Here is a 27879-nt window from a genome sequence, read left to right on the forward strand (position 1 = left end):
CAACTGAGTGGGGTAAAAATATAAGCTTATACTGAAAAAAAATCTGAGAATATTCTTTGGCAACAAATTGATATGGTAATGGGAGGTAGAAAGGTATGAAAATCACCATGAAGGGGGGGGGGGGTTGAATAGTGGACAGTGTTAATCTGACATACAACAAGTATATTGGTCAATAAAAAATGGAAATTTCAAGGGATACAATTATAAATCCTGGAGACTGCTCATATATTCATAAAACAGTAAATATATTTTACTCTCTACACTGAAAAAGAAGTTAAAACCTGAGCATTTCAAACAAGAAAGAACCAAGCATAAAAGTATAGTTTTTAAACTTTATTAAATTTCAATAAATTAATAACATAATTATAAAAAAATAATAATAATAAACATAAAAATATCTTTTAGAAAGAAAAAATTCTATCAACAAACAGTCAACCTTCAAAACTACAAACTCTGGTTACAGTCAACCTTCAAAACTACAGAAACCCTAACAAACTCTGCTTACAGTCAACCTTCAAAACTACAGTTTAAGGATGCTGAAACCCTTACAAATAGGGTATGTAAGTCTTGTCACGTGACTCTGTGGTTTCATAAGAATGGGTCCTATCCTACCTTTCAGATGTGTGGAGATTCGTCATTAACATAGCATTGAGTTCCATATTAAAAGCAAAGTATCTTTTTTGGGTAAAAATACTGATTAAAAATGACAAATATCTAGTTCCGAGGGATAAAAATGTTAGGAATGGCATAAAATAGAAGATTTTGCATTACGAAGCAGCGTTTGGATTTCCCGCAAGTACACAATAAAATGCAGATCGGTCTTCAGATTTCAATATGTTCTACACCGGAAATTCCGGAAGGGAAACTGAAACTAGAACAAGACTTACAAATCCTATAAAGAAAGATTTAGTTGACATATGAAGGAGAAATGTTTTTATATATCAAAATCCAATAAACATGGATAAAACAAAATCTACAATAATTAAGACAAAAAAAGAGTTTTATATACTTAGTCTTTAACTCTTGTAAAGCCTCTAATAAAATTTTAAAGAATGGCTAATGTTACATTTTCATTAAAGAATTTTAGACTGTACATAAAACTGTAAAGTAGTAGTCTTCTGTGAAAGTACTAATGTTCTTGGGTTACCAATTTTCATGGTTTCATGGTTCCAAACCACAAAATTTGGTTACCAACAAAATGGAGATTTCCATTACATACTGTGTATACTGAAAACATCACAACTACGAATTCAAGAATCCACAAACTTGTGTTTCTTCCCTAATCTACAAAAATTGGTATCTATGAATAAAACAACTTTCACAGTATTTGTTTTTGTTTAGGCGTGAGTAAAAACAATTTGACATATACTTGTTAATTATATAAATTTGTATTACCTGTAAATAAATAATAATTTATTCAATAACACTTATTTAATTTAAGCAAAATGTTACAGTTAACATTTTTTGGTCATTACAGCGTATATAATACCAAAATAAAACTTAAAGCTTAAAGTGTCAGTCCCTGTAAGAATCAGGCAGTAGGTGAAACATGGTATAAAAAAATTTGACTATTTGCAACATCAGAATTAAGGAGAACAGACAAGATTTTCCAAATCATGCTGGACTATTGAGTTACAATTTCACTGAAGTGCACTGAAAATGAACATTTCAAGGGTAGATAACTGTCAAAAACCTTATTTTTCTAACATTCTCTCGAAAAAATTCAGAGCCAGTGATGAAGAGATCAAATAATGGTCTTTTCAAATAGGGAAAGTATCCTTGAGTGATATTACATTCTCAGATCGGTGGGTTTTTGACATGCATGTTTCTGATATTTCCCATTTTGCCTGATTCTTTCAAATACTTACACTTTATAACAAAATGATGGTCATAAATGAAAGTAATGCAACATTATTTCGATAAGGTAATATATGGAAGTCATAACCTCAAATATGTTTTACAATATTCAGTTTAAGAAAAAAATTTAACAACAACACTTTTTTTCCTTTTCTTAACTTTTCAACGATAAAAGTAAACTCAAATTAACAATAATAAAATGTTAAAATAAACTAAATCCTCGAGCTGGTGACTCATTGCTACTGGTTCCGCCAAAACTGAATGAGAAACTAGTTTCCTGTTGGTCTTCTGTAGAACTGTCACCAAACAATGACATGATGGAACTACAACCAGTATCATCACTATTATTTCCTCCAAAACTGAATCCAGAACTCTCAGCATTTCTATTGCTATCCCCTCCAAAATTGAACCCTGTATCTCCTCCACCTACATCTAAGGAAATACATACAAGACAAAAATTAATAACAGCAAAACAAACTGATTGATATTTTTTTTCACAGATCAGCATCAAAACAGACTTAAATATTTTTTTTAAACACCAGCATATTATGACATACACATAAATATGTGTTGAATCCTGATTTTTTTTTTTTTTTTTGCCTAAAAAGCAGAAAAAAATTCAGCCAAAAGAATATTAGTAACAACTTTTTTTTATAAATAAAAAAGGGGACTTTTATATAGGGCTATTCCATTGCAACATACGAGGTACCCAGGGCACTTTCAGTTTTGAATTAACCACCCACTGAAGCAAATTAAGATTATTCATAATTTCAATTCTCACTCTGAACTGTTCAAAAATAACCCACCATTTTAAAATTCAAGCAACTTCCCTGGGTACCTTATATGTTTGGATGGAACAGCCATTATTAGTTTTATTGCAAGTCAAGATTTTTTTTTTCTTCTTTCATTTTTATCTATAATAGATCATATACTGTGATGCAGTTTTAAATCATTTGTCACATATATTATTATAATTAACATTTTTTAAAGAAAATAATCATAACAGTTCAATTTAATTAAAGATCATTTGCAAAAATAGCAAAAACAAAATGGCCACAAAATTTTCACAGATAACAGTATCTTTGTTTTACTGGAGCAGTCCTCAGTACTTTTACTATACCTGGTGAGCCAAAGAAGCTGGTTGTTTTCTCTCCAAAGAAGTTTCCTGTTTCTCCCCGATCTTTCTCACTTGATTGAAACATTGATAGTTCTGTACCAAATCCATTAAAATCACCATCACCTTGGTTGTTTGTTTTACTCTTGTTCTATAAGTATTAACAGAGATCAGATAAATATTTTTCACAATTCTCTATAAGAGATTACAGGTAGATTAAACATATACATGACTATTTATTTACTGGGCGGTGATATTGGTGCACACCATGGTGCACACATCTTCTCTCCATTTTATATTTTTCTACAATTTTCTTGAAGAAAAAATCATTTTCTTCTATCAAGTCTTGATTTAGATTATTTTAGCAGAAAATTGAAATCAAGTAGAGAAATAATTCAAACCAGTCCTACCTGAAAGTAAAACTTAGCAAATGTACAATTTTTTTTCTATTCAGGCACTTGACTAGACCACGAAGATAATATTCCCCATTCAAATGAGTTACATGTTAAAGTTCAATAACCTCAAACTTCTTTTAAGTCTTTCAAGCAATAATTATATTCCTTAATGCACAATTACATGTCATGCCTAACCTTCCTATAAAATCCCACGCACGGTTTTGAAGACTTGCACTTATGATGTTTAAAAATGTAAAATCTTTCAGTTAGATTATCTCCCTTTGAAGTTCTTCAACAGTTATTATGTCTCTTCATGTACATATGATATCTTTTTTCTTAATATGATGTATATTGTACAATATATATGGTATCTAAAAAATGGTTAATAAAATAACTTAATTTCAAATTAAGTTCTTTAATTACATCCCCTCCCCCCCCAAAAAAAACCCAAAACCCTGAAGTGTCAAGTGTTTTCAAGATAGTCCAAAGTTAGAGGTACACTCATCACATACAGCTGTTAGATATACTCACAGAGTCAAACATTCCAATTGTTTGAAATCCTGTAAAAATTCCAGACTCCGTGCTTTTGTTTGGATCCTCCAACAGTAATTTATAAGATTAGTATTCAGATTATACTGTGAAAAATTAGCTGTTTGTGGTTTCTCATATGTTCATCAAACACACATTCAAATTTTAAATGAAACATATAGTTTCAAGTGAAATCTTTACTGTACAAATAAATCAAATCAATAAATATTAAAATCCATGAAATAACACAATAACAGATGCCAGAATAGTATACTTCTTAAATTCTCTGAAATAAAATGATGTCATTGAATAGCAAAATATAGCATATTTTTCATACCGTAAAACAACACTTGGACTGTTGAATCTTTCTAAAATGCTCAGTTAAGGTAGACAGGGACTAATATGACTTTATTTGTAACTTACAAGTTTATCAGCGGAGAACATAGGCCTGCGCTCTTTTAATGGCTGTCCAGGTGATTGCTTTAGCTCCTCAAGATGCTTCCTGTGTTTTTCCAAATCAAATGGACTATAATCACCCCCACCTAAATTCATTATTCCATTTTCTGCACAAAAAACAAGAAGTTTATTCAGAGAAATTATGAGTTTTTTTTTCAAAATATTAGGATAAATGCATACTCACAAATCTGACCAACTCCTAAAAATACTAGTGTTGCAATGGCATCCATGTTTTAGCACCTACCAATAGGTACTATGTACCAAAACGTGACCAATTTTGATAACTATCAACTGAGCAGTTTCAGAGGGGAAGATTTGTTAAGAAAAGTTAATGACAGACAAAAGAGGAATGCAAAGTGATGACAATAGTTTCCGCTATATAGATGACGTATTATCGTTAAACAATCCTAATTTCGGGGATATAATACATCGCATTTACCCCAACGAACTTGCGATAAAGGATACTACAGACACTGTGAAGCCAGTCTTATATCTGGACCTACATTCAAAGATCAATAGTGACTATTGACCGAGTTTTCGTATCACAACACAAACGATATGCCAGAGCATGCTGAACTACGCAGACTTTTTGTATCGTGCTAGACTTCCTACAATTAGGCTTCTGGAAGATGATTAGTTTGTTATAGTACGCATGGACCTTCTGACCAAATAAGCAAATAAAATAATAATATGCCAGTATACAGCTTTAATATGAACATTAAGGAAAAAACAATCCTATATAATAGTTCTTTTTTACCTGGTGTTTTAGGCCTTTGTTGAGATGGAGAACTACTATATGATAGTACAGGGTTCCCATTCTCATCAGACAATTCTTGGACTGGTGATCTTTTCTGCTGCTGTTTAGGTGGCTCTGCTTAAAAGCAAGAACAAAAAAACTAAAAAAAGTAAAAGTAAAAATATGCATACAAGAACAACACAGCCATAAAATGTAGTACCCTTTCATCATTAAAAATGCCTATCCCGTGACCTAGATCTTTCACCTATAAACTTATTTACAAAATGTATACATGGTTCAATCAAAATCTTATATCTCTGTCAAGAGATACTTCTGTTGCTGAAGGAATTATCACAGAAGAATATTACTCTTCTTAACCTAATGGTATTGTTGCCTTTATGACTTTTAAATCTGAGAAACCAAACTTCTGGCCTGTAGAATTTGTTTGGTTTAGGCAAGTGTTTCGTTTACCAAGGTTTGAAATATATTTAATCTGATAAAATAGGACTTCAAAAAGTGTCTGGTTTAGACAGGTTCTCTGTTCATTCAGGGTTCCTTAAAAAGAGATGTTATGGTATCTATTTTGTAAATATCTTTTAACACAATACAAAATCGATAATTAACTGTATATCCACATTCAAACAATTTTCAAAGTAGGAAAGAGCCAAATCACCTGAATGAAATACTAAAACTAGAAATTTATTAAAGGTCAAGAGCACTGGGTTGTAATGAAATATTTTGTTGAGCTGTTCTTGGAGACATGGGGGACACAATATAACCTTGACTATAGATAGCTGGGATGTACTATAAATGTACCTACTATTGTTCATGGGTACCAATTTTCATGGTTTTAATGGGCAGGCCAAACCACGAAATTTGGTTCCCAACAAAAATGGAGAATCCTATTGATGTGTACACTGAAAACCACAAAAACACAAATTCAAGAATCCATGAACTTGTGTTTCTTCCCTAATCCACGAAAATTGGTATCCACGAATCAAAGTACTTTCTCAGTATATAAACCTTTAGGTGAACTCAAGCTAGAATTACCTGTCTTATTGGTAGACTGAGATTTCCTAGGTGATTGTTCTGTAATTTGTGCTACTGGTTTGGCTATTGTTGATTGCATTTTCTTCACAGGATCTGAAAAAAAAAATCAAGTATTAGTTTCAAGTCAAATTTCTGGGTTATGTAAAATACCTTTCACATTTAAATAAGGTTCAAATTCAATACAATAATGGATAGTCACCTTTTATGAGCACCAATAAAGTAAACGTTTAATACCTTAATGTGTGGAATAAATTCATGGTATTAAATGAGTAGCAATTCACTTTCCTATTTTTTTTTTCTGAGAAAAAAAGCGATACTAGATAGACCTGTACATATGTAGCATGAAAAAGAATTTTTTTTGTTTCTGATCTAACCTGTTACTAGGAGTCTAAAATTATGCATAATATTAACTATAAGAAGTAATTCATTCTACATGTACTTTTTTTTCTGAGAAAAAACATAGAAAAGAAATCACAGAAAAAAGAAATCAGTTTGTATTCATTTGTTTAACCTATTACTGGGAGACTAGGAATACTAGGTGTTGTTAGTCTTGTAAGCCTCGCTGAAGGTCTGATCCGGGTTTGTACTTGTGGGTTTCTGTTTTCTTCCATGGCTTGATATGGTTGACTTAATCTTGGTCTTGATGGCTGTAAGTTATCATTAATAACTCACTTTAAAGTAGTCACTTTACAATTTTTAAATACATAGTTACTGTAAACATACAAATATGTTATCTTTGCTATGGAAAAAAAAGCACAAAACATAATACCCATGAAATTAATTTCTATCACTATAAACACTAATCATTTTTTGAAACCACAAAAAGTAATTTCAGCAAATACTGTCACTTAACAGATTTCATTAGCAACTGTGAAATATAATAAATTTACAGTATTCATGAAAATTGCAATAATAAATTATTCTCCTCCATTTAAATGAATGTGTCACTTTTGTTTTAATAGAAAATGTACAGTTTTAAAGCAAGCTTTCAGTTAACTTCAAAAAAAGAAAACATTATTTTTCTGATATTGAAATATTTAACCAAGACAAAACTGTGGTTGACATGAATCTTTATGACGGACTTTACTAATTGAAAATTTTCAATAATTGTTTGTCATAAATCACCTTAATTGGACAATAATCTGATTTGTTGAAATATGAGTTGAGGAAGGATTAAAGGAAAAATCTTAGTTTAAGACTACGAAACTAGACCTTGGAATTTCTGGTCTCATTTTGTTTACCTGAGTAACTGGAGTCCTTTGTCCAACTTGCTGCACCCCAAAAGGCCTAATCTGCTGTACACTGCTTTGTGTAACACAGGGCCTGGTAATCTGTGGGCCAGCAGATCTCACTCCTAACTGAGAGACCTGGGGTAATGAAGGTTTAAAAAACTGCTGAGGATTATTTCTTATTGTTTGCTGAAGTGATGTTAGAACTCTATCTTGTTGCTGTGTGGACGGGTTTCTTGCTTGGACAAATTGTTGTATTGACGGGCTCATTACTTGAGGAACCGAAACTCTCGGAACCTGTCTTAACATGCTGGGGTTAGAGAATGTAACAACTTGCTGAGGTGCTGAGGTTCTGGCCACTTGCCTATGTTGCATCTGAGGGGAGCATTTCAAAAAATTCTGACAAGGAATATGAGGTATGTTAGAGGTTGTGCCATGCTGTGATCTTGGTACTGGCATTGTAGGTCTGATGAAGGTCTGCACAGTTGGCTTTGGCTGAGGAGCTGGCTGACTGATGGAGTTTTCTACAAAACATAAAAGCACAATTATTTTTTTAATGTTTGTTTCTCACATTTGTTACAAAACTTTACAATCCTAAAAATTTTTTTTTGTTTGAATGTTCTTCAATCATCTTTTTTTTGTACCAAAAACCAACCATGAAAAAAATTCCATTTAATCTGAAACCTTTACAAGAACATATTTGAAAACTTTTCGAGACAAAAGTCAATTTATTTTTTTTTTCATTTCATGTAATATCCTTGCCGTGTCACTAACACCATTTCTATGCCAAAAAAGAAGAAATAAATAACAAGACAAACTCTGAAAAGCCTACTGAAATTATTTGTGACAACGTAAGTTTGGGAATGAAATAATTTAAAGTATATGTATACAGCTCTATTTCATACTCAATGAATTTTGAGGTCTTCCTGTTTCAACTTCTATATGTATCTGAGCTGGGCTAACAACATCTGTTTCCATTTGTTCTGCTTTTTGACTTGGGGAAACATCACACTGAAACAGAAAGATGAAATGCCCATGTACTCTCAAAGAAAATAGCATGTTTTAGTGGTAAATCAACTATTTCTTCCTTTCAGCTTATTTGAATAGGACTAAAACAATGGTAAGGGCAGCTGAAATAGTATTTTTGATTCTTAATCAATTTAATATATATATATATATATATATAGGCAAATAATGTAAACTTAAGTATTTTTTTTTCGTAATAACCAAGTAAATGGCACTTTTGCTTAAAAATAAAAAAATAATCTAGAAATAGCTTCACTTTGTTGATAACACCTCTCCATAGAAACAATATAGGAAACCCCAAAAGTCAGATGGAATAAGAATAAAAGTGTAGAATGGCATCATGTGAAAAAGAATGAGTGAAAGTTTTCTTGAATTCGATTCAGCAATTTTGCAGATTAGAACAACGGATGGATGAACAAACACATCGACGACATGATCATCATAGATGTCCCATTTTTGAAAGGGGGAGGTATAAATAATAAAAAAAAAATAGGTAAAACAAAGTTTTTCCACATAAGAAAAACAAGAAAAGAGAAGTAGATTATTTGGCTTATATAATGGAGTTTGTTCTAATTTGATTTTTTACTATTGAGAGATGATAATTAAATTTAAACTAGAAATACTGTGGGCAAACTTATAAGAGTATACTTCCTACAACTAGTCCATTTAAATCCAGTTAGTTGGATAATCTCCCTTTGCAGAGACCAGAAATTAAATATCTCCAATCATAGTATCTACATATGTAGCCTTATCTTCCTATAAAATTTCATAAAAATTCAGAAAGCTTTTTAGAAGTAGTTGTGTTATGAAATTTAACATGTAAAACCCTTATGCTAGATTAATTCCCTTTTCAGGCATTGTGCAATAATCATCTTCCATCATGCACATTACATAAGATGCCTATAAATCATAGAATTCATTAAAATCCATTTAAGTATTTAAGGGCAGTTGCACTTATAAGATATGAGGACAGAGAAATGAATAGACAGACAGAAAGACAGACAGACAGACAGACAGAATGTCTTATATACCCTTGAACTTTGTTTGCCTTGAACATAATCAATGACAACTTACAACAAAGTTTCCACCCTGAACAAACCTGAGTGTGCAAAGCAGCCATATTGTTTGTAAGATTCTTCATTGGAAGAGGGGTCTCTAAGACAATGTCATCTGTTCCATCATCCTTCATCATACTGAAATGTATCAAATTACATCAACAATACAGCTCTTGAGAGATAATTGACGCCATTTTGTCATTGATTGTAACTTTTCAAAATGAAAATAGCAGTATTTCAGGTAAAAGGCTTTCCAATTTTACTAAGGGTTAAAGAAAAGCAAAAATTGAACATACTATGCAAGTTACAACACCTTTTTTCCTACTTGCTAAATTACATGTACAAAAATGTATTACCAATATTAAAAATATATGTCCCTTTAGAAAATTATGTGATGTTCTAACCTAAACAAATTTGAGTTAAAAAAGGCAAATACAAAAAACAATGTTTCCCTGTAGTATATAGCAAATCCCAGCCATTTACTTGTGTACATATAGAAAATTCAAACTACAACTTTCCAACATTAAATGGACTATTTTATTTGCAATTATTTTCCTGATTTTAATTTCTCCTGACAATACCTGATAAGAGTTGAAGCCTCTCCACCATCACTGGTATCTCTATCATCCTGTTCCATACTCTGATTCAGCTTTTCCAGCTCTTCTTTGGCTGCCTACAGCATTCAAAAACATTTCGTTCAGCAATTACTATCAACATTTAAATCACAACACATATTAATCAATATCAATATATAAAATAAAAGACTTTCACTGTCACAAACAAATGTTCACTCTTAATTATGACTAATTAATATATTAATTTAGTAACTGATTTGTTCCTATTTTTTAGAATGCATTTAATTTCGAGATCACTAATACCTATCTAACTTTAAAGTGCAGAGGCGTGACAATTATTTGATGTTTATCTGTGTGTACTTTTCAGTTCCTTTGTGTTGTGGGACTTGTTCCCTGTATAATTTCCACTTGATAAAACCTGTGGTTTTTCTAAATATCCTATAAGTCAAGAGTAGACAATGGCTTGTTGTGCTCTACCGATACACAGAAGGAAACAGAACTGTGTATCCCTCAGTCCAGTCAAAATTGTGGACACAACTCCTCAGAAACTGCTTGATGGATTTTGTTCAAATTTTGTAGGATGGTTAGTCACCATTTGTAGTTGATCATAATGTGCCACTAAATTGATTTGACAAATTTACAGGAGTTTTAGGACTTTTGCTCTTCTATTTTATGCGGCGATGGGGGACATAATGGCTATGAGTTGCTTGTTTTTTTAGCAGCGATAATATCAGATTTTCAAAGACCAATCATTGTCTCCTTTCAGTATTTGATCATCATATTTTAACAACAGAACTAAACTCACCGTATTATTGACTCAGACATTTTCACATTTTTTTTTAATTTTCTAATCCTATTTATGAAATTTGTTCTTAATTACCCTTTCTGCAGCCTTCTTCTGTTCTTCAGCTTCTTTAATCTCCTTTTCAATACTCATTTTCTTTTCATTTGCAGTTTTTAATGCAGATACAATATTATTTGTATCTGTTTTTAGTTTAGCTCTAGTCAAATGTTAAGGCATATTGATTGATTGATTGATTGGTTAATTGATTGAATGGTTGGTTAATTGATTGATTGATTGATTGATTGATTATGGTTTAATATTCTATGGTTGATTATTTCAGAATGAGAATGACTGACAGATTGAACATACCCTACATTGTACTAGTTCCACACAGTGAGATGGATCTTAGTTGTGCTATCTCGTGGAAGCAGCAGCCTGCAGGTAGGCATGTAATTTCATTAAGACACATTATTCTTATTTTGAGCTGCCAGTCCTCACTCTATCTCCTAACATACTGCATGACTGGCGGAGAAGTAGTGGCTACTAATTCTAAATTCTTTGGTTTTACTTGGCCAAGGATCAATCTCACAAACTCCAACAATCGAGGCAAGCATGCTAACCTGAGACCACTCAGGTGGTTTAAGGCATATCGTATTAAATCAACACTGAGGTCATAACAAAGTTGAAAATAAGTTTCTTTGTCATAACCTGACCAACCAAACAAAAACCCAGCAAATGAAAAGTTTTTTTTTTAATTTTTTTAATACTGTCAATAATTTGTTTCCCATTTTTTTCTGATTTCTAGATTTCATTAGTAATCTCATCTGTGACTTCATAAGCTAAGACCTAAATGATGAGAGTTACATCATTAACAACAAAAATTATCAGTAAACACTGTACAGTATTGATATATTATAAATTAATCTTTATATGAATCATTCAAAGATCAATATTAGAACTGGAATAATTTGGAAGAAAAAATATATCTACCTACCTATTGACCTACTCTTTTTCAAGCACTAGGGCTAGGGCAAACAGGAACAATTTTAATTCTGGCCTTAGCCATCTTTTATTTAAAAAAAAAATGCTGATAATAATCAGTCTGCTTAGATGGTAGCTGATTTTTTCATAAAATAACAAGGCTGCACGTTAAGTGGTGCAAGCAAAAGAAATTATACTGGTACCTGCTGTATCAGAAATATTTAAGGTCCTCTTCATAAATCAATCATCAAACCACATATTAAAGAGTAACCAAGGTAACCAAAGTTATAACGATAATCAAAAGAATGTAATCCAGGGACAAAGACCAGATATACACAACAAAGAACATAAAGTAACTAAAATCATACATACAAAGTAACAAAAGCAATTGAGCAGCTCGTACTCCACTAAAAACTGGGAGCATGGACCAGATGCATTTTTTTTTTTAAAAGTAAATGATATGTGCAATTGACGAAAATCCAAATTTTCTGCCATATTTTATGAATTATATCAGTAAAATCCTCAACATTGTGAGATTTCTACATTAGGTACAATGGAGAATCTACATCCCTAAAGTGTAATTTGCAGTCAAAATTTGTAGAAACTACAAAGAACCTGTAAACGTAGACGCTTCTGTAAAAAGATACATTTTGATGATCACGTTCACCATGTCCCTAAATTCAACATTGTTGTTGTCTACAAGAAAGAAAGTAACATAAACTTCAATATATATTTAATAGAACTGGTATTACATTTGCATCTTTGTCAGGATATATATCATATCTCACAGATTCTGACACGTCATAATGACTACACAATGTAAAAAGAAACCCATCACTTCTTTTTTGGTTCATTGTAATTTTACTGTTACCGGTAAGTAACAATGATTTTGAATGAAGTTTTGGAAATTAAGCTCATTAATTTCAGATAAAAAAAGTGCGTGATAACAAAAAATGGTTAATGTGACACTTACATTGATAATGCACAAATTTAATATGATATATGTGAATATTTGAGTCAATATTTGCAAACTTATACAAATTCCAATGATTAGAGTGGATTTTCAGAATTGCGTTTGTAAACTATAACTAACTGAATTATTTCCTTGTTAAGAAAATAAATATTTACTGTTGAAGTTATGGATCTGGTTCTGTAAATTCAGTATTTTTTGCTCAGTCATTTGTACTTCAGTCTGCAGATTTTTAACAGTGTCTTGCTTTGCTTTCAAGTCTTGTGCAAGGGGAAATGATTTATACTTCTCTTCATAATCTTTCCAAATTCCCCTGTAATGTTCAATCATCATACTTCTCTCTTTCCTAAAAAATAACAAAAGGCTGGCATCAACTATAATTCAAAAAGCACTGAGGTAAACAATTGAATTATCTCCCGTATAAAATTTATTAAATTTTTAATGTATTTTTGGGTTTCCCTGCGTAAGATTTTGTTAGAGCTTTTTCCGTGTTTATTTCGGTCATTATTGCTAAATATTTTAATCAAAACATTTCCGTTGCAATTTGTTTAAGTTTAAAATCTATTTTGACTGGACTAAATATGTGAGGTCAAGTTATTCATCATATGATACAATATATGAAGTTAACTTGTCCATCAAAAGTCATAGTGCATGTTTTTGATATTGTAGACTTTAGAAATTTGGTGAACTTGTAACAAAAACAGAATGAATAATAACTGGAAAAAGAGTGCCAATAAATTTTCTAATAACACTACAAATTCTGATAATAGCATTATAAAATAAGGAAAAAATAAATCATTAAATACCATAGTTCTAAATATCCTTGCTAAGTTTATTTTATTAATGCATTCTTCGAAGCACCTTAATTCCATGGGTATTCATTTCAAGTTAGGATTGTTAGTATAGGTGTAACAATTCCACCTATTCATGATTCAATAACATCTCAATTCTTGGCTTTTGTTATCCTACATTGTATTGCAATCTTCACATGTAGGTCATTCTGGTGACAGTTCTATCAAATTTCAATGAATTTTAAAAAATTACACAGTGTCATGACATGTTGTTGATAAAACTCCAGCATTTTGTCTACATTTTCTACTGTATAATTGGAATATGATTTGTTGGAACTGCTTTTTACGAAGTATGAGGAATCTCTACCAAGTACTAAATATCTATATCTATGTGTACAGTCTTCTTTTGAGTAAAAATAATGTACCGGTATGTTAATGAATTGAAATTTCCACTGAGTATGTGGAATAGAAGTATAAAGTGTTGAAAAAATCATAGATCTACATTTTACGGTCTTTGATAAAAAATGGTTAAGAAATAAACCCATAAACAAAGATATTGAAAAGAATTTACTCTTATATACAAGTGAATAACATACCAATGTATTTATTCAGTAATGATGCTATGTCCTTAAATTTATTATGTTTTACTTTTTGTAAAAGGGATATAATCTGCCTTACAACTTAAACAAAAATATATTCCCTAAAGGTCTGGACAACTTAACTTTTTTCTAGATGTTTCATGAACTACGGAGGAAATCTAAAAACTCCCACCATTTTTCATGTGAAACAGCCAGATGTTTTCCTAGATGAATAAAATGTCCTTTTAACTTAAATTCACTTTTTTCATGCACACATTATTGAATTCAGGCAACAGCACCACAAAACTTGAAAAAGAAAATTAGTAACTGTTTGTGACATCATCAATTTCAAAGACTTTGATTGGAATTATCATGATGAAAATAAAGAATACTCTCAGACTTAAGTATTTTTTAAATTTTGTGACCCCAGGCCAGTTCTGTTAAGTTTGGGAAAAAAGTTGTTAAATAAACCTGTTAGCATCAAACTTACCAAATATCTTGAATTCAAACAAAAAAAACAATTATAGTAGAAATGGGTTTTTTTTCTTGAGAGAAAATCATTCATTATCTATATTCTATTTATTCTGTAACATACTGTGAAAGTACTATTGTTAGTGGGGTAACAATTTTCTTGGTTTTTGTGGTTTTCGTAGGTTAGACAAACCATGAAATTTAGTTCCCAACAAAAAGGAGATTCCCATCGATGTGTATACTGAAAATCTCAAGACCACAAATTCAATAATCCATGAACATGTGTATCCTTCCTAATCCACGAAAATTGATATCCACGAATTAAAGTACTTTCACAATACTTAACTTACCTGATATCATTGCCTTTGTCGACCAAACTCTTCAAGCTCTGCCCTAAAGCTGATTCGTGATCTTTTAATACATCAAGGGTTTTCTTCAGGCTAAAGAAATTCAGCAAATGATAAATTTCATAATAATTTCTAATTTTCATTTAATGATATTCAAATATCGTTATTTAATATCACTCTTTCAAAGTGTAAACTTTCGGTAAACTGAAAATAGAAAACTTTGTTACTTTCAAATATTTTCACAAGCATGATATACTAACAATCAGAGCTATTTAATTCCAAAAATCTCTTTCCTTCAGGCAAGTGAAATAAGGGCTATTTCAGGAAAGATTGACAGTGGGGTTGGACAGCACTTATTTTAATAATTTATGGATGGGGATGCTTTTACAAAAACCTTAGTTGTTAAGTAAACTTCCATTATATGTGTGGTGTCATGAAATAAAATGAGTCGTCCAAACGCCCAAAAGAAAATTTCTAAACTTTCAAGCACGCACACAGTTCACTTGTACCTGATCTCATATTCACTGCAGGGCAATACAATAAATTTACATAGATTTAGATCAGAATATTAAAAAACATAATATGCTGCTTTGATTTTTCAAAAAGAATATTGATGAAAAAAGGCTTAGGTAATGATGGTACATGTATTTTACTTACAGTACTATCAAAAGTACTGATATACAATCTGTATATGACAAACAAAGTTACCTTGTTTAATGAATTACAGTTATATTAGCATTTACTGTATTATTCAAGATATCATTAGATAGGAGGCATTCGATCACTTGTAGTATGAAGCTGAAAGTTGATTCTTGAGATTTACAAATGTGATAGAATTTAAAATCATGGAGCCATGAAAGTTAGAATTTGTTTAAAATAAAAACAACTGAAAATGTAAAAATTGTTCATATCCAATGTTTTTGCCTCATCCCATATGTACAATAATTTTTTCTAAGTGAAACTGCTAGATCACATACATCATAAAAAAAAACAAATACCAGCCTTTTACTGCATAACAAACCTTTCTCCATTTTCTCTATTATGAACGAACTGTTTATGAGCTCTTTTTGTATCCTCATCTAACTGAGTTATCTCCCTTTGAAGCTGTTCTCCTTGGTCTTTTTTCACTTGTATTTCTGAACCTAGTGCTGAAAATAGGTGAATATTTTAACATGCAACCATGTGCACAATCACTTTTCACATCATATAAAGTATGTTATCTTTCAGCAGTATCTAAATATCAGTCTACACTAAATACTTCATCTGTGATATTGGAGAACATTTTTTTTTTTGGCATTACATGGTACATGGGAGAGGGGAGATTCTGCCCAGAAAAAGAAAAAAACAAGTCATAACTCTAGCACATCAATCTTTTCACAGAAACATGTCTTTTCTTTTCAGTTTAATGATTAAAAGACATATTTGTGTAAACTTTGCCAATGTAAACTTATATTTCACTTGCAACAAATTGTTTTGCTTTAGACTATTCCATCACATACAAAATTTACCATTGTGGATTTCTTAATAAAAACCTGACGTGATTTTGAAATATATATCTATCATTTGTTTTCATGTTTCATGTTTCAAATTGATATTTCTATTTTGTTTTGTTTCTTGAATTTAATTTCTTATAGCAGACTGTTTTATATACAAATGACCATTTTGTTTTATATTGAAACTTTTGTTTTGTTCAAGTCCTCTATGGCAATAATACTGCTGGTCTTTTTCAAAGCTGTCCAATTTCCTTTTTATTAAGAAAATATGTTTTTTTTTAAAAGCTCTGGAATTAGATGCCCAAAACCTAGCTTGAATTTGTAGCTTTAAAAGTCATTAATATCAATATAAAGAATGCTTTTATTTTTAAACTGGCTATAAATAACCTGCTTGGCAGCAAACTACACTTTTCACAGTTTAAAAAATGTGTAAACTAACCCAAACCAGGTTTAATATTTAGTATAAGCTGTTCAAAAATTAGAAACATTCCTTATAATTTAATTTCTAATTAAGTACAGTCCAAATATTAAGAATTGATTTGTAATCAAAACTTTACTTTTTTTGGGGGGATTAGTTGAATTGCAGAGTGTGGATCAATTAACATTAATGATATCATAGTACCAAGCCAGATTATGCAAAATAATTTGGACTGCACAAATAGAATCAACCAATCAGAAAGCTTGTTGCAAATTAAATTAAATTATTTAAGGATAACAAAAAATACAAGTCGCAAAGTAAATACGATAAGCTAATCAGTCTTAATCTTAGAAATTACACCATATCTAACAATACCAAATGGAAAATAATTTATGTCTTTATCAATTTAAAAGAAAGGGAAACTTTCACCAGAGGGAAAAACATTTCATAACGTAATAAAAGGCGAACAGTACAATTGGATGCTTTCAATATGTTCTCATTGTGATGTGGTCCTAGTTAATGACATACTATAAAACAAAATATGATATAAAGGTTAATGCTAAATCTCACTTTGTACAAGGAAGACATAAATATTTATGAAAATTGTAATGTTGTATTTGATTCCAGAATAGAAACAATATTGTTTTGAATATTTTTCAGAACTTTTCAGAAGTCAGAAATTATAAAAATATAAATATACCTGAGGCCTTAAAATCTACTAGTGACCCTAATTTGTTATGCCAACCTTTAAGATTTTTTGGCCAATTTTTGACAAGCAATATTAAAATCTGAATGTTTATCCCAAAAAATCATTCAAAATTTTTTAAAAAAAAAATAGACAAAGTTTTGCAAACCTACTGACCCTTGATTTTTAGAGGATATTAATGGAAACACAGTGTTTTTTTCCTTTGCCAGATCTCCATGTTCTCTGTGAGATTTAACATCAACATAAAACAACATCCAATTATTTTTCACAGAAATCTGAAATTTTAATTGTCTTTCTATTGAGATCTTAACCCTAAAAAATCTACAACTTTTACAATACTTTAATAAATTCAGAAATCCTTCACAGATTATTCTTGAACTCATGCAACATTTTCAAAAGCTCCAGGATTACACTGACTATTTATGTGATTTGAAAAACTATTGTCCTTGATAACATTAATAGTTGACATTATGGTTTTCTATGTCTTTTTTTCATTATTTAAATTTTCACCAATGGTAACTGTTTATTCAGGCATTTTTGCATCTGGTTGTTGTTGATGATTATTACTCAGAAAAGAGCTAATAAAAAAATGGGACAAAAACAGATATGTCAGAATTTCGTTTAACAGGAAATAGATGTCCAATAGGCCTTAAATCAGATCCCCCATATGGGACCTGTACTTAATGCTGGAAACAAATTTTCAAGAGGCTGTGATTAGTAGTTGCCTAGATAAGTGTTACGAAAATAATTTCCCTATCCGCTCCTTGACCAACATTCATCATACTATAACCAGACTTTCACTAATTGTGAATTTAATCAACCAAAAATTAAAAAAAAAAAAACAATAGCCATCACTATCAAACTACTTGATGGGTAAACATGTCACTGCATTTTCTTCCTTGATTCAGATATTACCTTCAATATGTTGGTTCTCCTTTTCTATAAGTTTGACGTACTGCTGATTCTCATATTCTGAAAATAAAAGAAAGGTAATAAGCATGAATTTTCACAACAACAAAAAAATATACCTTTCCACTAATTTCAGTACCAGTCCATATAAAATTCAGACACTGCCTACGATAGAAGTGATTTATGGTGTAGAAAAACCCATTGAACAAGCAATATCTTTCTTGTTCTACACATGACATTTTTTCACATATTTACCATCCATTGATTCTGTAGTCAAATTCACATTTGAATTAAAAAAAAAAAATTCCAATCATCTCCTACTAAAATCAGCTAAATGAAGAAAAATAACTTTTGTAAAGTGCCAATTTCATACACAATTTAAATGATTTTAATCTGGAAAGTGCAACAACCAAGTGACTTAATGACTGGTTATTTCTGAATTAGAAACAAAAGTGAGTACCCAAGACATGCATGAATCATCTTCTATTTGTTTTTTTTTTATAAAGACCATCAAGCGTTTCCATTAAGTTAAATTGATTTATTCAGTATTTTGAATTAAATTTACAAAATAACATTTTTTTTTAATTGTGTATATTTTATTTTTTTTAAAGCAGTTGATCTTTTTATATTAATTTTTTCTAATTTATGGTGTTTCTGATATGATGATAGACTATGATCATGAGAAAAAAAAGCTATTTGTACTCAAAATCAAACTGTTGGTAATGCACTGTAATGTTGTAATATACACCCCAGTAAAAAACACAAGTGGTAATCATTTTGTCAGACATCTTTGATTTGTTTGTAAAAGTTGCAGTTTTTATGAAATTGTTGAAAAAGTAATTTTTTTTTTTGTTCATGATCCTTAGTATCCTCTGTTCAGGAGCTGTAATATGTACTTGACATACATCGTCAATCTGTTTGTGATCACATGTTCTGCTTGACAGTGGGATGGGTTTGATATAGGCAATATCAGAAAAATATGAGACTTAATTCTTAGAATTCTTCATACCAGTAAATATTATTCAAAGCAATTATTGAAGTTCACTGTGATGTCATAAAATTGTTTATTCATGCCTACCAAAGTTCTGGATGAGTTTATCTAAATCAGCAACATTTGTCATGTCCATTTGACTGTTCTTTCTGCTAAATAAACTGCAACTTTGCACAAGCTACTAAAAAATATCTAAAGATCTGAAATTGACCAGGTATTACTCTATAATCAGTAATTATATAGCGCATAATAAAATTACATTTGACTTCTTGTTAAAATCTAAATATCAGTTTTTGAAATAAACTACAAGTCTGACATCCCTGGTATTACTCTAAAATCAGTAATTATATAATAAAATCACTTCTTACTTCTTGTTAAATCTAAATATCTGGCTGGTAAAACTTGTTTTGTGCTTCTGAAATTTATCTAAATTGTCGAGTTACAAGCCAATTATATAAACGAAAATGTCATACATATAAAGTTTTGGGCTTCTGTTAAAAAAAAGTTAACCATGGAGATTGAAATACATTTTTGTATATGTACCAATTTTTGTGGTTTTTGTGGGAGGGCCAAACCACGAAATTTGGTTCCCAAGGAAAACGAGACTTTCATTGATGTGTATACTGAAAACATCAAAACCATGAATTCAAGAATCCATGAACTTGTGTTTCTTCCCTAATCCATGAAAATTGGTATCCATGAATTAAAGTACCTTCACAGTATGTCACCAGTATACATGTCCCCACTTTAAATGGACTCTATGAATATTCAGTGATCTGTTCTGACTAAGTACTGCTCATGCATATTCTGTTCTGTTCAGTGAAACCACAGGCACTCAAGGACAGGATACATTTTTTTTTATAACTTTTAAAAAAAATAAATTCGTTGTTTTTATTTAATGAACCCTTAAAAAGCCTTACTACACATGTCTGACCCATTTTTTTTTTTAGTAATTTTAGCATCTTTGATACCAATAAAGTCCCTTGTTTTTCTCTACAATATATTAATATGGAGTAGGCATGTCCTATATCAGCACGCACCATGAGCTGTACAATAGTTGTACTGTCTGTGCAAGACTCATAAGAATGGTAAAGGCAGCAAGCGAAATCAATATATTTATTTGAAAATCTGCTTTTTTATATAATGGGGAAATGGTTTTTTATTCAATGAATGAGTAAATAATAATAGGATAATGAATTGGAAAGATTGATTAACCAAAATATTATCACAAATGCCGAAGAACGCCTAGATTTAACGAGTGGGTGGAACTTGTTCCACGCACGAGTTAAATCCTCAAGCGTTCTAGGCACGAGTGATAATATGTTGGCTATTCACGATAACCAATTGATTATCCTATTATTTAATATATAGATTTTCTTCATAATTTATCGATACTTTCCATATGAACTTTGAATTCTGTGATTGGCGGATTGCTATCAAAGTTATGACGTTTTGGTGGGAGAAAGCACGAGAGTGAAATTACCAAATTTATTTCAGTGTAAATTATTACTTTGGGAACATTCGATAAAACACTGCTTTCTACATAATAATTGTTTTTTTTAAATTATGAACATTTACATTTTTAAAAAAAAAAAAAAAGATCCCAGCCACCAGCTCTGTCTTTTCCCCTTGCTTTCAAAATGGTCAAAGACTTTATAGCACTTTGCCATACTTCACAATTTTTAACCCTTTAGGGCATCCTAGCTTTATCCTTTTTCAGTTTAAACTAGATTACCAAAAGTATTATAGTTGTCCATGAATGATGGAAATATATTACACATATGATGTGATGTAAACAAAATTCAGGCGCAACTGATGGTTGAAAATTCCAAAAAGAAAACGATTGCCTTTCCTATTATAGAAAGGCTATGCTTCAATTTGGATAATACAATTGGAGTAACATTCTTTTTATGAAGCGGGTTTGGTTCTTGACAACAGCAACAGTGGAACAGCGAAAAAAGTTATTTTTACTGAAATGTAATCTTAACCTATATATATTTTTTTGTTTGACTGATTTTTGAAGGAAATGATGAGTTTTCTCCATAAGGACAGTCACTTTTTGTTACTAATCTCAGACATGACTTTTTTTTCGTTAGTATACAATGTATTAGGGAACCTTAATGAAAATTAGATAGTATACTGCTGTACCTTCTTTCCAATGTAGTTCCGATGTATTATTAATATCCCTTTTTGTATGGAACTGATTGCACATGCTTGGGTTAGAGGTCAGAGGTTGCCGATACTGAACCAGGCGTTGGATGTAAGATTGCCGGTATTGCAGATAATTTTTTAGTTTAAAGCCCAACATACAATATTTCCAACTTTTCCAAAACCTCTGTATGCCATATTATTTAATCCCTTTCCAAAATGTAGAAAATACACGTGAAACAAATCAATCGACATTGATTTATTGTCTGCGATTTGCAAAGCTTCCCAAACAACAGTCACGTGACCAAAATATGTCATATGTCATAAGAAAAAACTATAGAAAGCCAGATAAATAAAAAATGAACATTTTCAGAAGATTAGTCAATTGAAAATATCAAACACTTCTTCCCCATCTTAAAAACATTTTACTTTGAAAAAAATGAATTGAAATGAATAGATATACAGAATTAAACAATAAAAAAGTACATAATGAGCAAAATTAAGCTAATTTGAGATACTTTTTTTATTTACAGATACCAAAAAATAAAGAAAAAGCAATACCATCCAAATGCATTAAAATCTGCCTTCAATGCAGTTCAAAAAGGAATGTCTGTGTATAAAGCCTCAAGGAATTATGGTGTTCCTGAAAGTACTCTTAGAGACAGGAAACTTGGTTTGGTTTCTGTGGATGGACGGTGCTCAAATTTCCTGTTTAATGAGGAAATAGAGAAGAAAATGGTAGATCATATCACACGTGGCCAGTATTGGTTACGGCTATTCCAGAATGGATGTAATTTATCTGGCAACTGATTTGGCTGTGTTTTGGGGCAAAAGAAAAGCTACCAATGGTATTTTGTCCTATAAATGGTATTATTCTTTCTTGAAAAGATGGCCTAATTTGACAGTTAGCAAGCCTCAGAAATTAGCTATGCAGAGAGCCCGATGTGCACCTAAAGAGACACTTACCAACTACTACAAAGAGCTTGGCACAATTCTTACAAAAAATTATCTCCATGATAAACCACACAAGATTTTCAATATATATGAGAGTGCTTTGCAGACAGAACACAAGCCGGGTAAAATTGTACATGATATAGTTGTCAAACCTCAGTCAGTTACATCACCCAGATCCTCAAATGTTACAATAATTGGTGCTGGAAATGCTATTGGAAATGCTGTTCCACCTTATTACATCTTTCCAGGGGTAAAGTTTGACAGATCTCTGCTACTGGATGGGACTCCACCTGGTTCAGATGGCCAGTGCTCAAAAACTGGGTGGTCAAACAGCGATGTTTTCAAAACCTACCTGGAAGAGCACTTTCTAAGGTATGTTGCTCATGATAAATCTGACACTCCTCTACTGATACTGTTTGATGGACACCGCTCTCCTGTTAGCTTAACTCTACAAGATTGGGCAAAATAAAAAAACATCATCCTTTTCATTCTGCCACCACATTGCAGTCACATCCTTCAGCCATTAGATATAGGATGCTTTGGACCACTAAAGGCTAATGCTACAACAGAGAAGCACAGCTATTTATGTGCAGAAATCCAGGTTGTAGAATAACAAAATTCAATATTGGTCAATTGTCATGTTCAGCATACCAGAGAGGACTCTCTGCATAGAATTTGACATCATCTTTCAAGAAAAGTGGTATACATCCTTTTAACCCGAAGGTTGTTGACACCAATGAGCTTGCTCCAGCCACTTTAAACAATACAGAACCATCCAATACTGAAACTGAAACGACAGTCAACAATGAAAATATTTCAGAAGAGACAGTTACCATTCTGAATCAGTCTGATAAGGAGTTACATATTATCACATCTGACAGTGAATCAGAGAGTCAGCTTCTGCTCCCACAGGTTCCCCTTGTCCAGGTTGACAACGTGCAGTCTGATGTTCCGATATATTATACAGCAGAACCTTTAACTGAAAGTAACAAATCTAACAATTCTTCAACTGAAATCATTGGAAGCAGTTCTCCATCAACATTCCTTCAGAAAAGATGTATAGTCTCAGTTACAAAAATCGAGAAGAAAAGGGACCATTTCACTATTACAGGACATCTAGGAAAGAAGAAAAACATGGACCACCTGAACCAATGTAAAAAAAAACAAAAAACTTTCAAACCACCTTATAAAACATCAGACTCTAAATTAGTGGAAAATGTAAAGAAGGAAACCAAAGGTGTGTCAAAAAATAATGGACCAATAAAAAGAAAAAGTACAACAGAAAAGCTAAAAATGGAAAAAAAGATTAAATTATCAGATGAAGCTGCCAGTGCAGGTTTAGGAACATCTGGCCTCAACAAACATAAAGGGGGTTCGATTTGTATAGAAGACTCATTTAGCAACAGCGACCTCGCTGATGATGATGACAGTGACATGTTGTGTTTTTAATAAGATGTCCCCTGTTGAAATTCATAAATTAGCTGGAATTGTGTTTGTAAAATGGGCGCAGTGTGACAATGTTGACTGTAGACACTGGACACATCTCCAGTTTTGTAGTCACGTCCGAGTGATCCAAAGAGGGGACGTGTTCTTTTGCCCCCATTGTTTAGAACAACAACAAATGAAGTGTTCATAGCATTATTATGTTAAATTTCCATTGTTTGACAAATAATTCCTGTATTGAAAATTTTAAATATTTTTATTTAACAGTTTCTTTTTGGTGATTTTATTAAAGTTGTTTAAATATTTAATGATTTTATTTACAACTTAAAATAATGTAATGATGGAGATCACCCTACAATACAACAATTTTCAGTGAGTTAAAAAAAATCTAAATGATTTCAGTACTTAATCAATTTCAATCCAATAATTAAAACATCATTTTGAAATAATTTGCCTTAAAAAAAACAGTGTAAAAAACACAATCCCCACATATAAATATTTTTTTTTTAGACTGACAAAATAGATTCAATATACTAATTTTTGTCCAATACTATATTTTCTTCAATAAATCCAATACTAACATATTTCAATCTATTCAGTGGATTTGTATTGTATCCTATATGGCTCATCATACTTGTTTAATCTCTGAACCGGAAGTGCACAGAATTAGGGTACGATATTTGATTTTCTGGTGTAATAATTAAATAAAGAACTGCAATTGACGTAATTTACAGAAGTGGAAAGTAAAATGTCCAAATTTTATTTTTATAAATAATATTAGCGTCGTCTGGTCAAATCCGTAACTCGATTGGAAAAAATATTATTTTGACCAACAGAATGGGCGTACCCCAGTATACATGCGATAACCACAGAGTTCACACCGCTTTGTGGTGCTCAATATTTAAAAAAATATATATCCTGTCCTCATAAGTGCCTTTCAGTTTCAGTAAAACATTATTATAATATACTCATAAAAAAAAGAAATGTTGTGCTCACTTTTAGGTAATCCCTTTTGGGATTCAGTGTCAAGGACTGTTCCTTGACTGGACTGCCAGTGGATGTCCAAATCAGAACAGCCCCGGATAGTGAATCCCAAAACTCGACAAAAGGGACTATATATCTTAATTTACTTAAAGCATTGCCCACTCCTTATTACAATTTACATCTAAGGATTCATTGACAGAGTGTAAACAGAACAATTATGTAATAGAAATACAATCCTCATTCACAGTATTCTGTAGCGTGGTATGAAGTCAAATAATGAAAGACGAAGATCAAGAAATTAAATAAAACTGCGTCGTCTGCTTTACTCTGGGTTAGATTGTTTGCTTAAACCTTACATTCAAATGCAGTTCTTCTAAAACGCTTTGAAGATCGTAAGTCATTAAATTCATTTCGTCCCAGCTTATTTGCCCCACATGTAATATGGTCCCATGTGTAATCTGTACATGGACAAAGGAGCTAATAAGAAATAAATAGATAAATAAATAAATAAATAAATGCCTTGACTACAGCTGTACATTTAACTGTCATTTTCCCTTACAGATTGAAAAAGTTTTTTTTAATTGTGAGTTATTTATTTATTATATTTGAATATAGGCCCTAGATTTTTTCATGTTGTATTTTTCATCAATTTAATATTCTTTGTCCTTCACGGTCTTTTAAATGGTTTATTCTATTTTCATATTCTAGCATATTCTTATAAGCAATAAATCATTTATTGGCAATAATAATTAATTTAAAACGTGTGAATAAATTTACTGATAATCAATGAATTATATATATTACGCAATAAATCTATTTGCCGTGACGCCTTTAATTTTGGTGTAGCATGGCTATAGAAGTTACCAACATATATGATTACAGAGAAGTGTCACTGGCGGATCTAGGGGTGCAGGGGGTTAGTACCCCTCCTTTTTATTAGGAAATTTGTGTAAAATTGACAAAAAAATGGTAAATAATGTCCTGGCAACCCTGCTTTTCAAAATGTCTGGATCCTCCCCTGAATATATTAAGATATGGCAAAACTCTGAAGATCAAAATAGTAGCATTCTACTCCGATGAAATGATTCAATTTATTCATATTTTCAGTGGGATAAGTTAATTGTTTCCGCTTTAAAATATGTGATGGGTCCGTTTCTCAAAAAAAAAATCATTCGTATATAAAACATCAAGGCAAGTTCTTTATGCTTCACAGGAAGTGTTATACATTTAGTCCCTGTGCCACATTAAAACTTTTTCCAAGATCATATTTTGTCATTAACATTCATTATCGCTTCGGTGATTATACGTACAACTATCTATTTTGCGTCCGAAAGAACGCAAGAGACGGGACACCACAGACAATGCTTCATATCTTCACATATAGCACAAACGTGATGATTTGTCGTTCTATGTCCTTTATTTTCCAATTATTTGTGGTGTTATTCCATACACTCCACATGCACTTGGCGTCTGCATTATTAAAACATTATTATGCAATAGAAAAGGAATAGATGTGGTTAAGTCGTATATAACTTTAAAAAAATAGTAAATACTTACAGAGATAACCAAAAGGTCTTCAATAAGTGTAAACACACCTTCAAGTAAACTCTGAAAGAGTAACAAAATCCACGATATATAACAGAATGATGACATCTCTTCAAAATTAACTAAAACGTCAAATAACGTTAATGACACAAAGACGCATTAATGACCAACAATATCAAAGACTACATTGACATTAGGGCAAAATTGTTCATTTCTAACCAAGTATCATACTGCTAAACCTAACCCGGTGGCGTTTCGGGCACACGCCCTCTAAATTTGGGGGAAAAGAATTGTTTGCATGAAATCTTGATTATTCACAAATTCTACCTCCAAAAATGTTCTTCCCTTGCATGACAAGTATGTTGTCGTACCAGCAGACAAAGCCCAAAACATTGTTGTTTTTGTCTGCAAAACTTTTACATCCAATGATTATTATCAGAGGTAGACGTAGAAAATAATAGCAGTGATAAGACCTAAACTGCTACCACACTCTCCAAAGAAGAGAGTGTTGAAACCATGAATCTGTGCTATCCTCTTTTGGTCTCTCTACCAAGGACGATGATTGTGGTTTACCGTCTATGTACTGGATTTCTTAAGTCCACAAGAATCCATACAAACAACGTTTCATAGCTGGATCTGCAAAATGTACCACCAAACCTATTTCAAAACTGTTAACTTCTATACTCACAACTGTCAAAGAGGGTCTGCAGTCCTACTACAACACTTGTTACTCCCGTAGTGGTATTAATTCAATGTGGATCCTGAAAAATTCGAAAGATCTTTTGGAGACAATCAGTTCAAGACTATTATCTGAATATAACATCATTAAAATCTATGATTTTTCAACACTCTATACTTCTATTCCCCAAACTCAGTTAAAATCCCGACTTAAAAACATTATACATCGTTGTTTCTCCAAAAAAGATGGTACACCTAGATACAAATATATAGTTCTTGGTAGAGATTCCTCATACTTTGTAAGAAATAATTCCAAATCATCCCCCAAAAATACAGAGGAAGATATTTACAAAATGCTGGAATTTTTAATCGACAACATATTTGTCCAGTGTGGTGGACGTGTTTTTTCAACAAACGGTCGGCATTCCAATGGGAAGAAATTGTGCTCCATTAGTTTACTTGCTGACCTATTCCTCCACTCTTGTGAGGCTGACTTTATAGCTGATCTGATTCGGAAGAAAGAATATCGTTTGGCTAGATCCTTTAATCTCAGTTTCCGCTATATAGATGATGTATTACATTGTATCCTTAAACAATCCTAATTTCGGGGACTTGATACATTGCATATATCCCAAAGAACTTGAGATAAAGGATACTACAGACATTG

At 31.5% G+C, this 27879-nt stretch overlaps 1 protein-coding gene and 1 pseudogene across 10 annotated transcripts; one reads left to right on the forward strand and one right to left on the reverse strand.

Annotated features, from left to right (window-relative positions):
* Positions 1-318: 318 nt before the first annotated feature.
* LOC148602139 (uncharacterized) lies at positions 319-25317 on the reverse strand. Of its 10 annotated transcripts, none has more exons than XM_088555314.1 (19): positions 25299-25317; positions 19548-19641; positions 18476-18532; positions 15965-16091; positions 14947-15036; positions 12915-13102; positions 12434-12482; positions 10902-11022; positions 10028-10119; positions 9491-9584; positions 8271-8376; positions 7378-7889; positions 6648-6783; positions 6137-6229; positions 5108-5224; positions 4318-4457; positions 3898-3963; positions 2978-3122; positions 319-2289 (listed from the first exon to the last, which is right to left on the reverse strand). In XM_088555314.1, exons 2-19 carry the CDS (start codon positions 19594-19596, stop codon positions 2060-2062), a joined length of 2412 nt encoding a protein of 803 aa, XP_088411440.1. In that variant the 5' UTR covers positions 19597-19641; positions 25299-25317; the 3' UTR covers positions 319-2059. The 10 variants fall into 10 exon arrangements, with proteins under 10 accessions (XP_088411440.1, XP_088411437.1, XP_088411436.1 ...); XM_088555311.1 differs by having other exon boundaries at positions 19548-19638; positions 25136-25315; XM_088555310.1 differs by having other exon boundaries at positions 25136-25315.
* LOC148602140 (uncharacterized) lies at positions 20469-24255 on the forward strand (annotated as a pseudogene).
* Positions 25318-27879: the final 2562 nt, after the last annotated feature.

Source organism: Perna viridis, chromosome 12, assembly GCF_037379345.1.
Source record: "Perna viridis isolate PV_CMFRI_1.1 ecotype Kerala chromosome 12, ASM3737934v1, whole genome shotgun sequence".
Taxonomy (NCBI): Eukaryota; Metazoa; Mollusca; class Bivalvia; order Mytilida; family Mytilidae; genus Perna; species Perna viridis.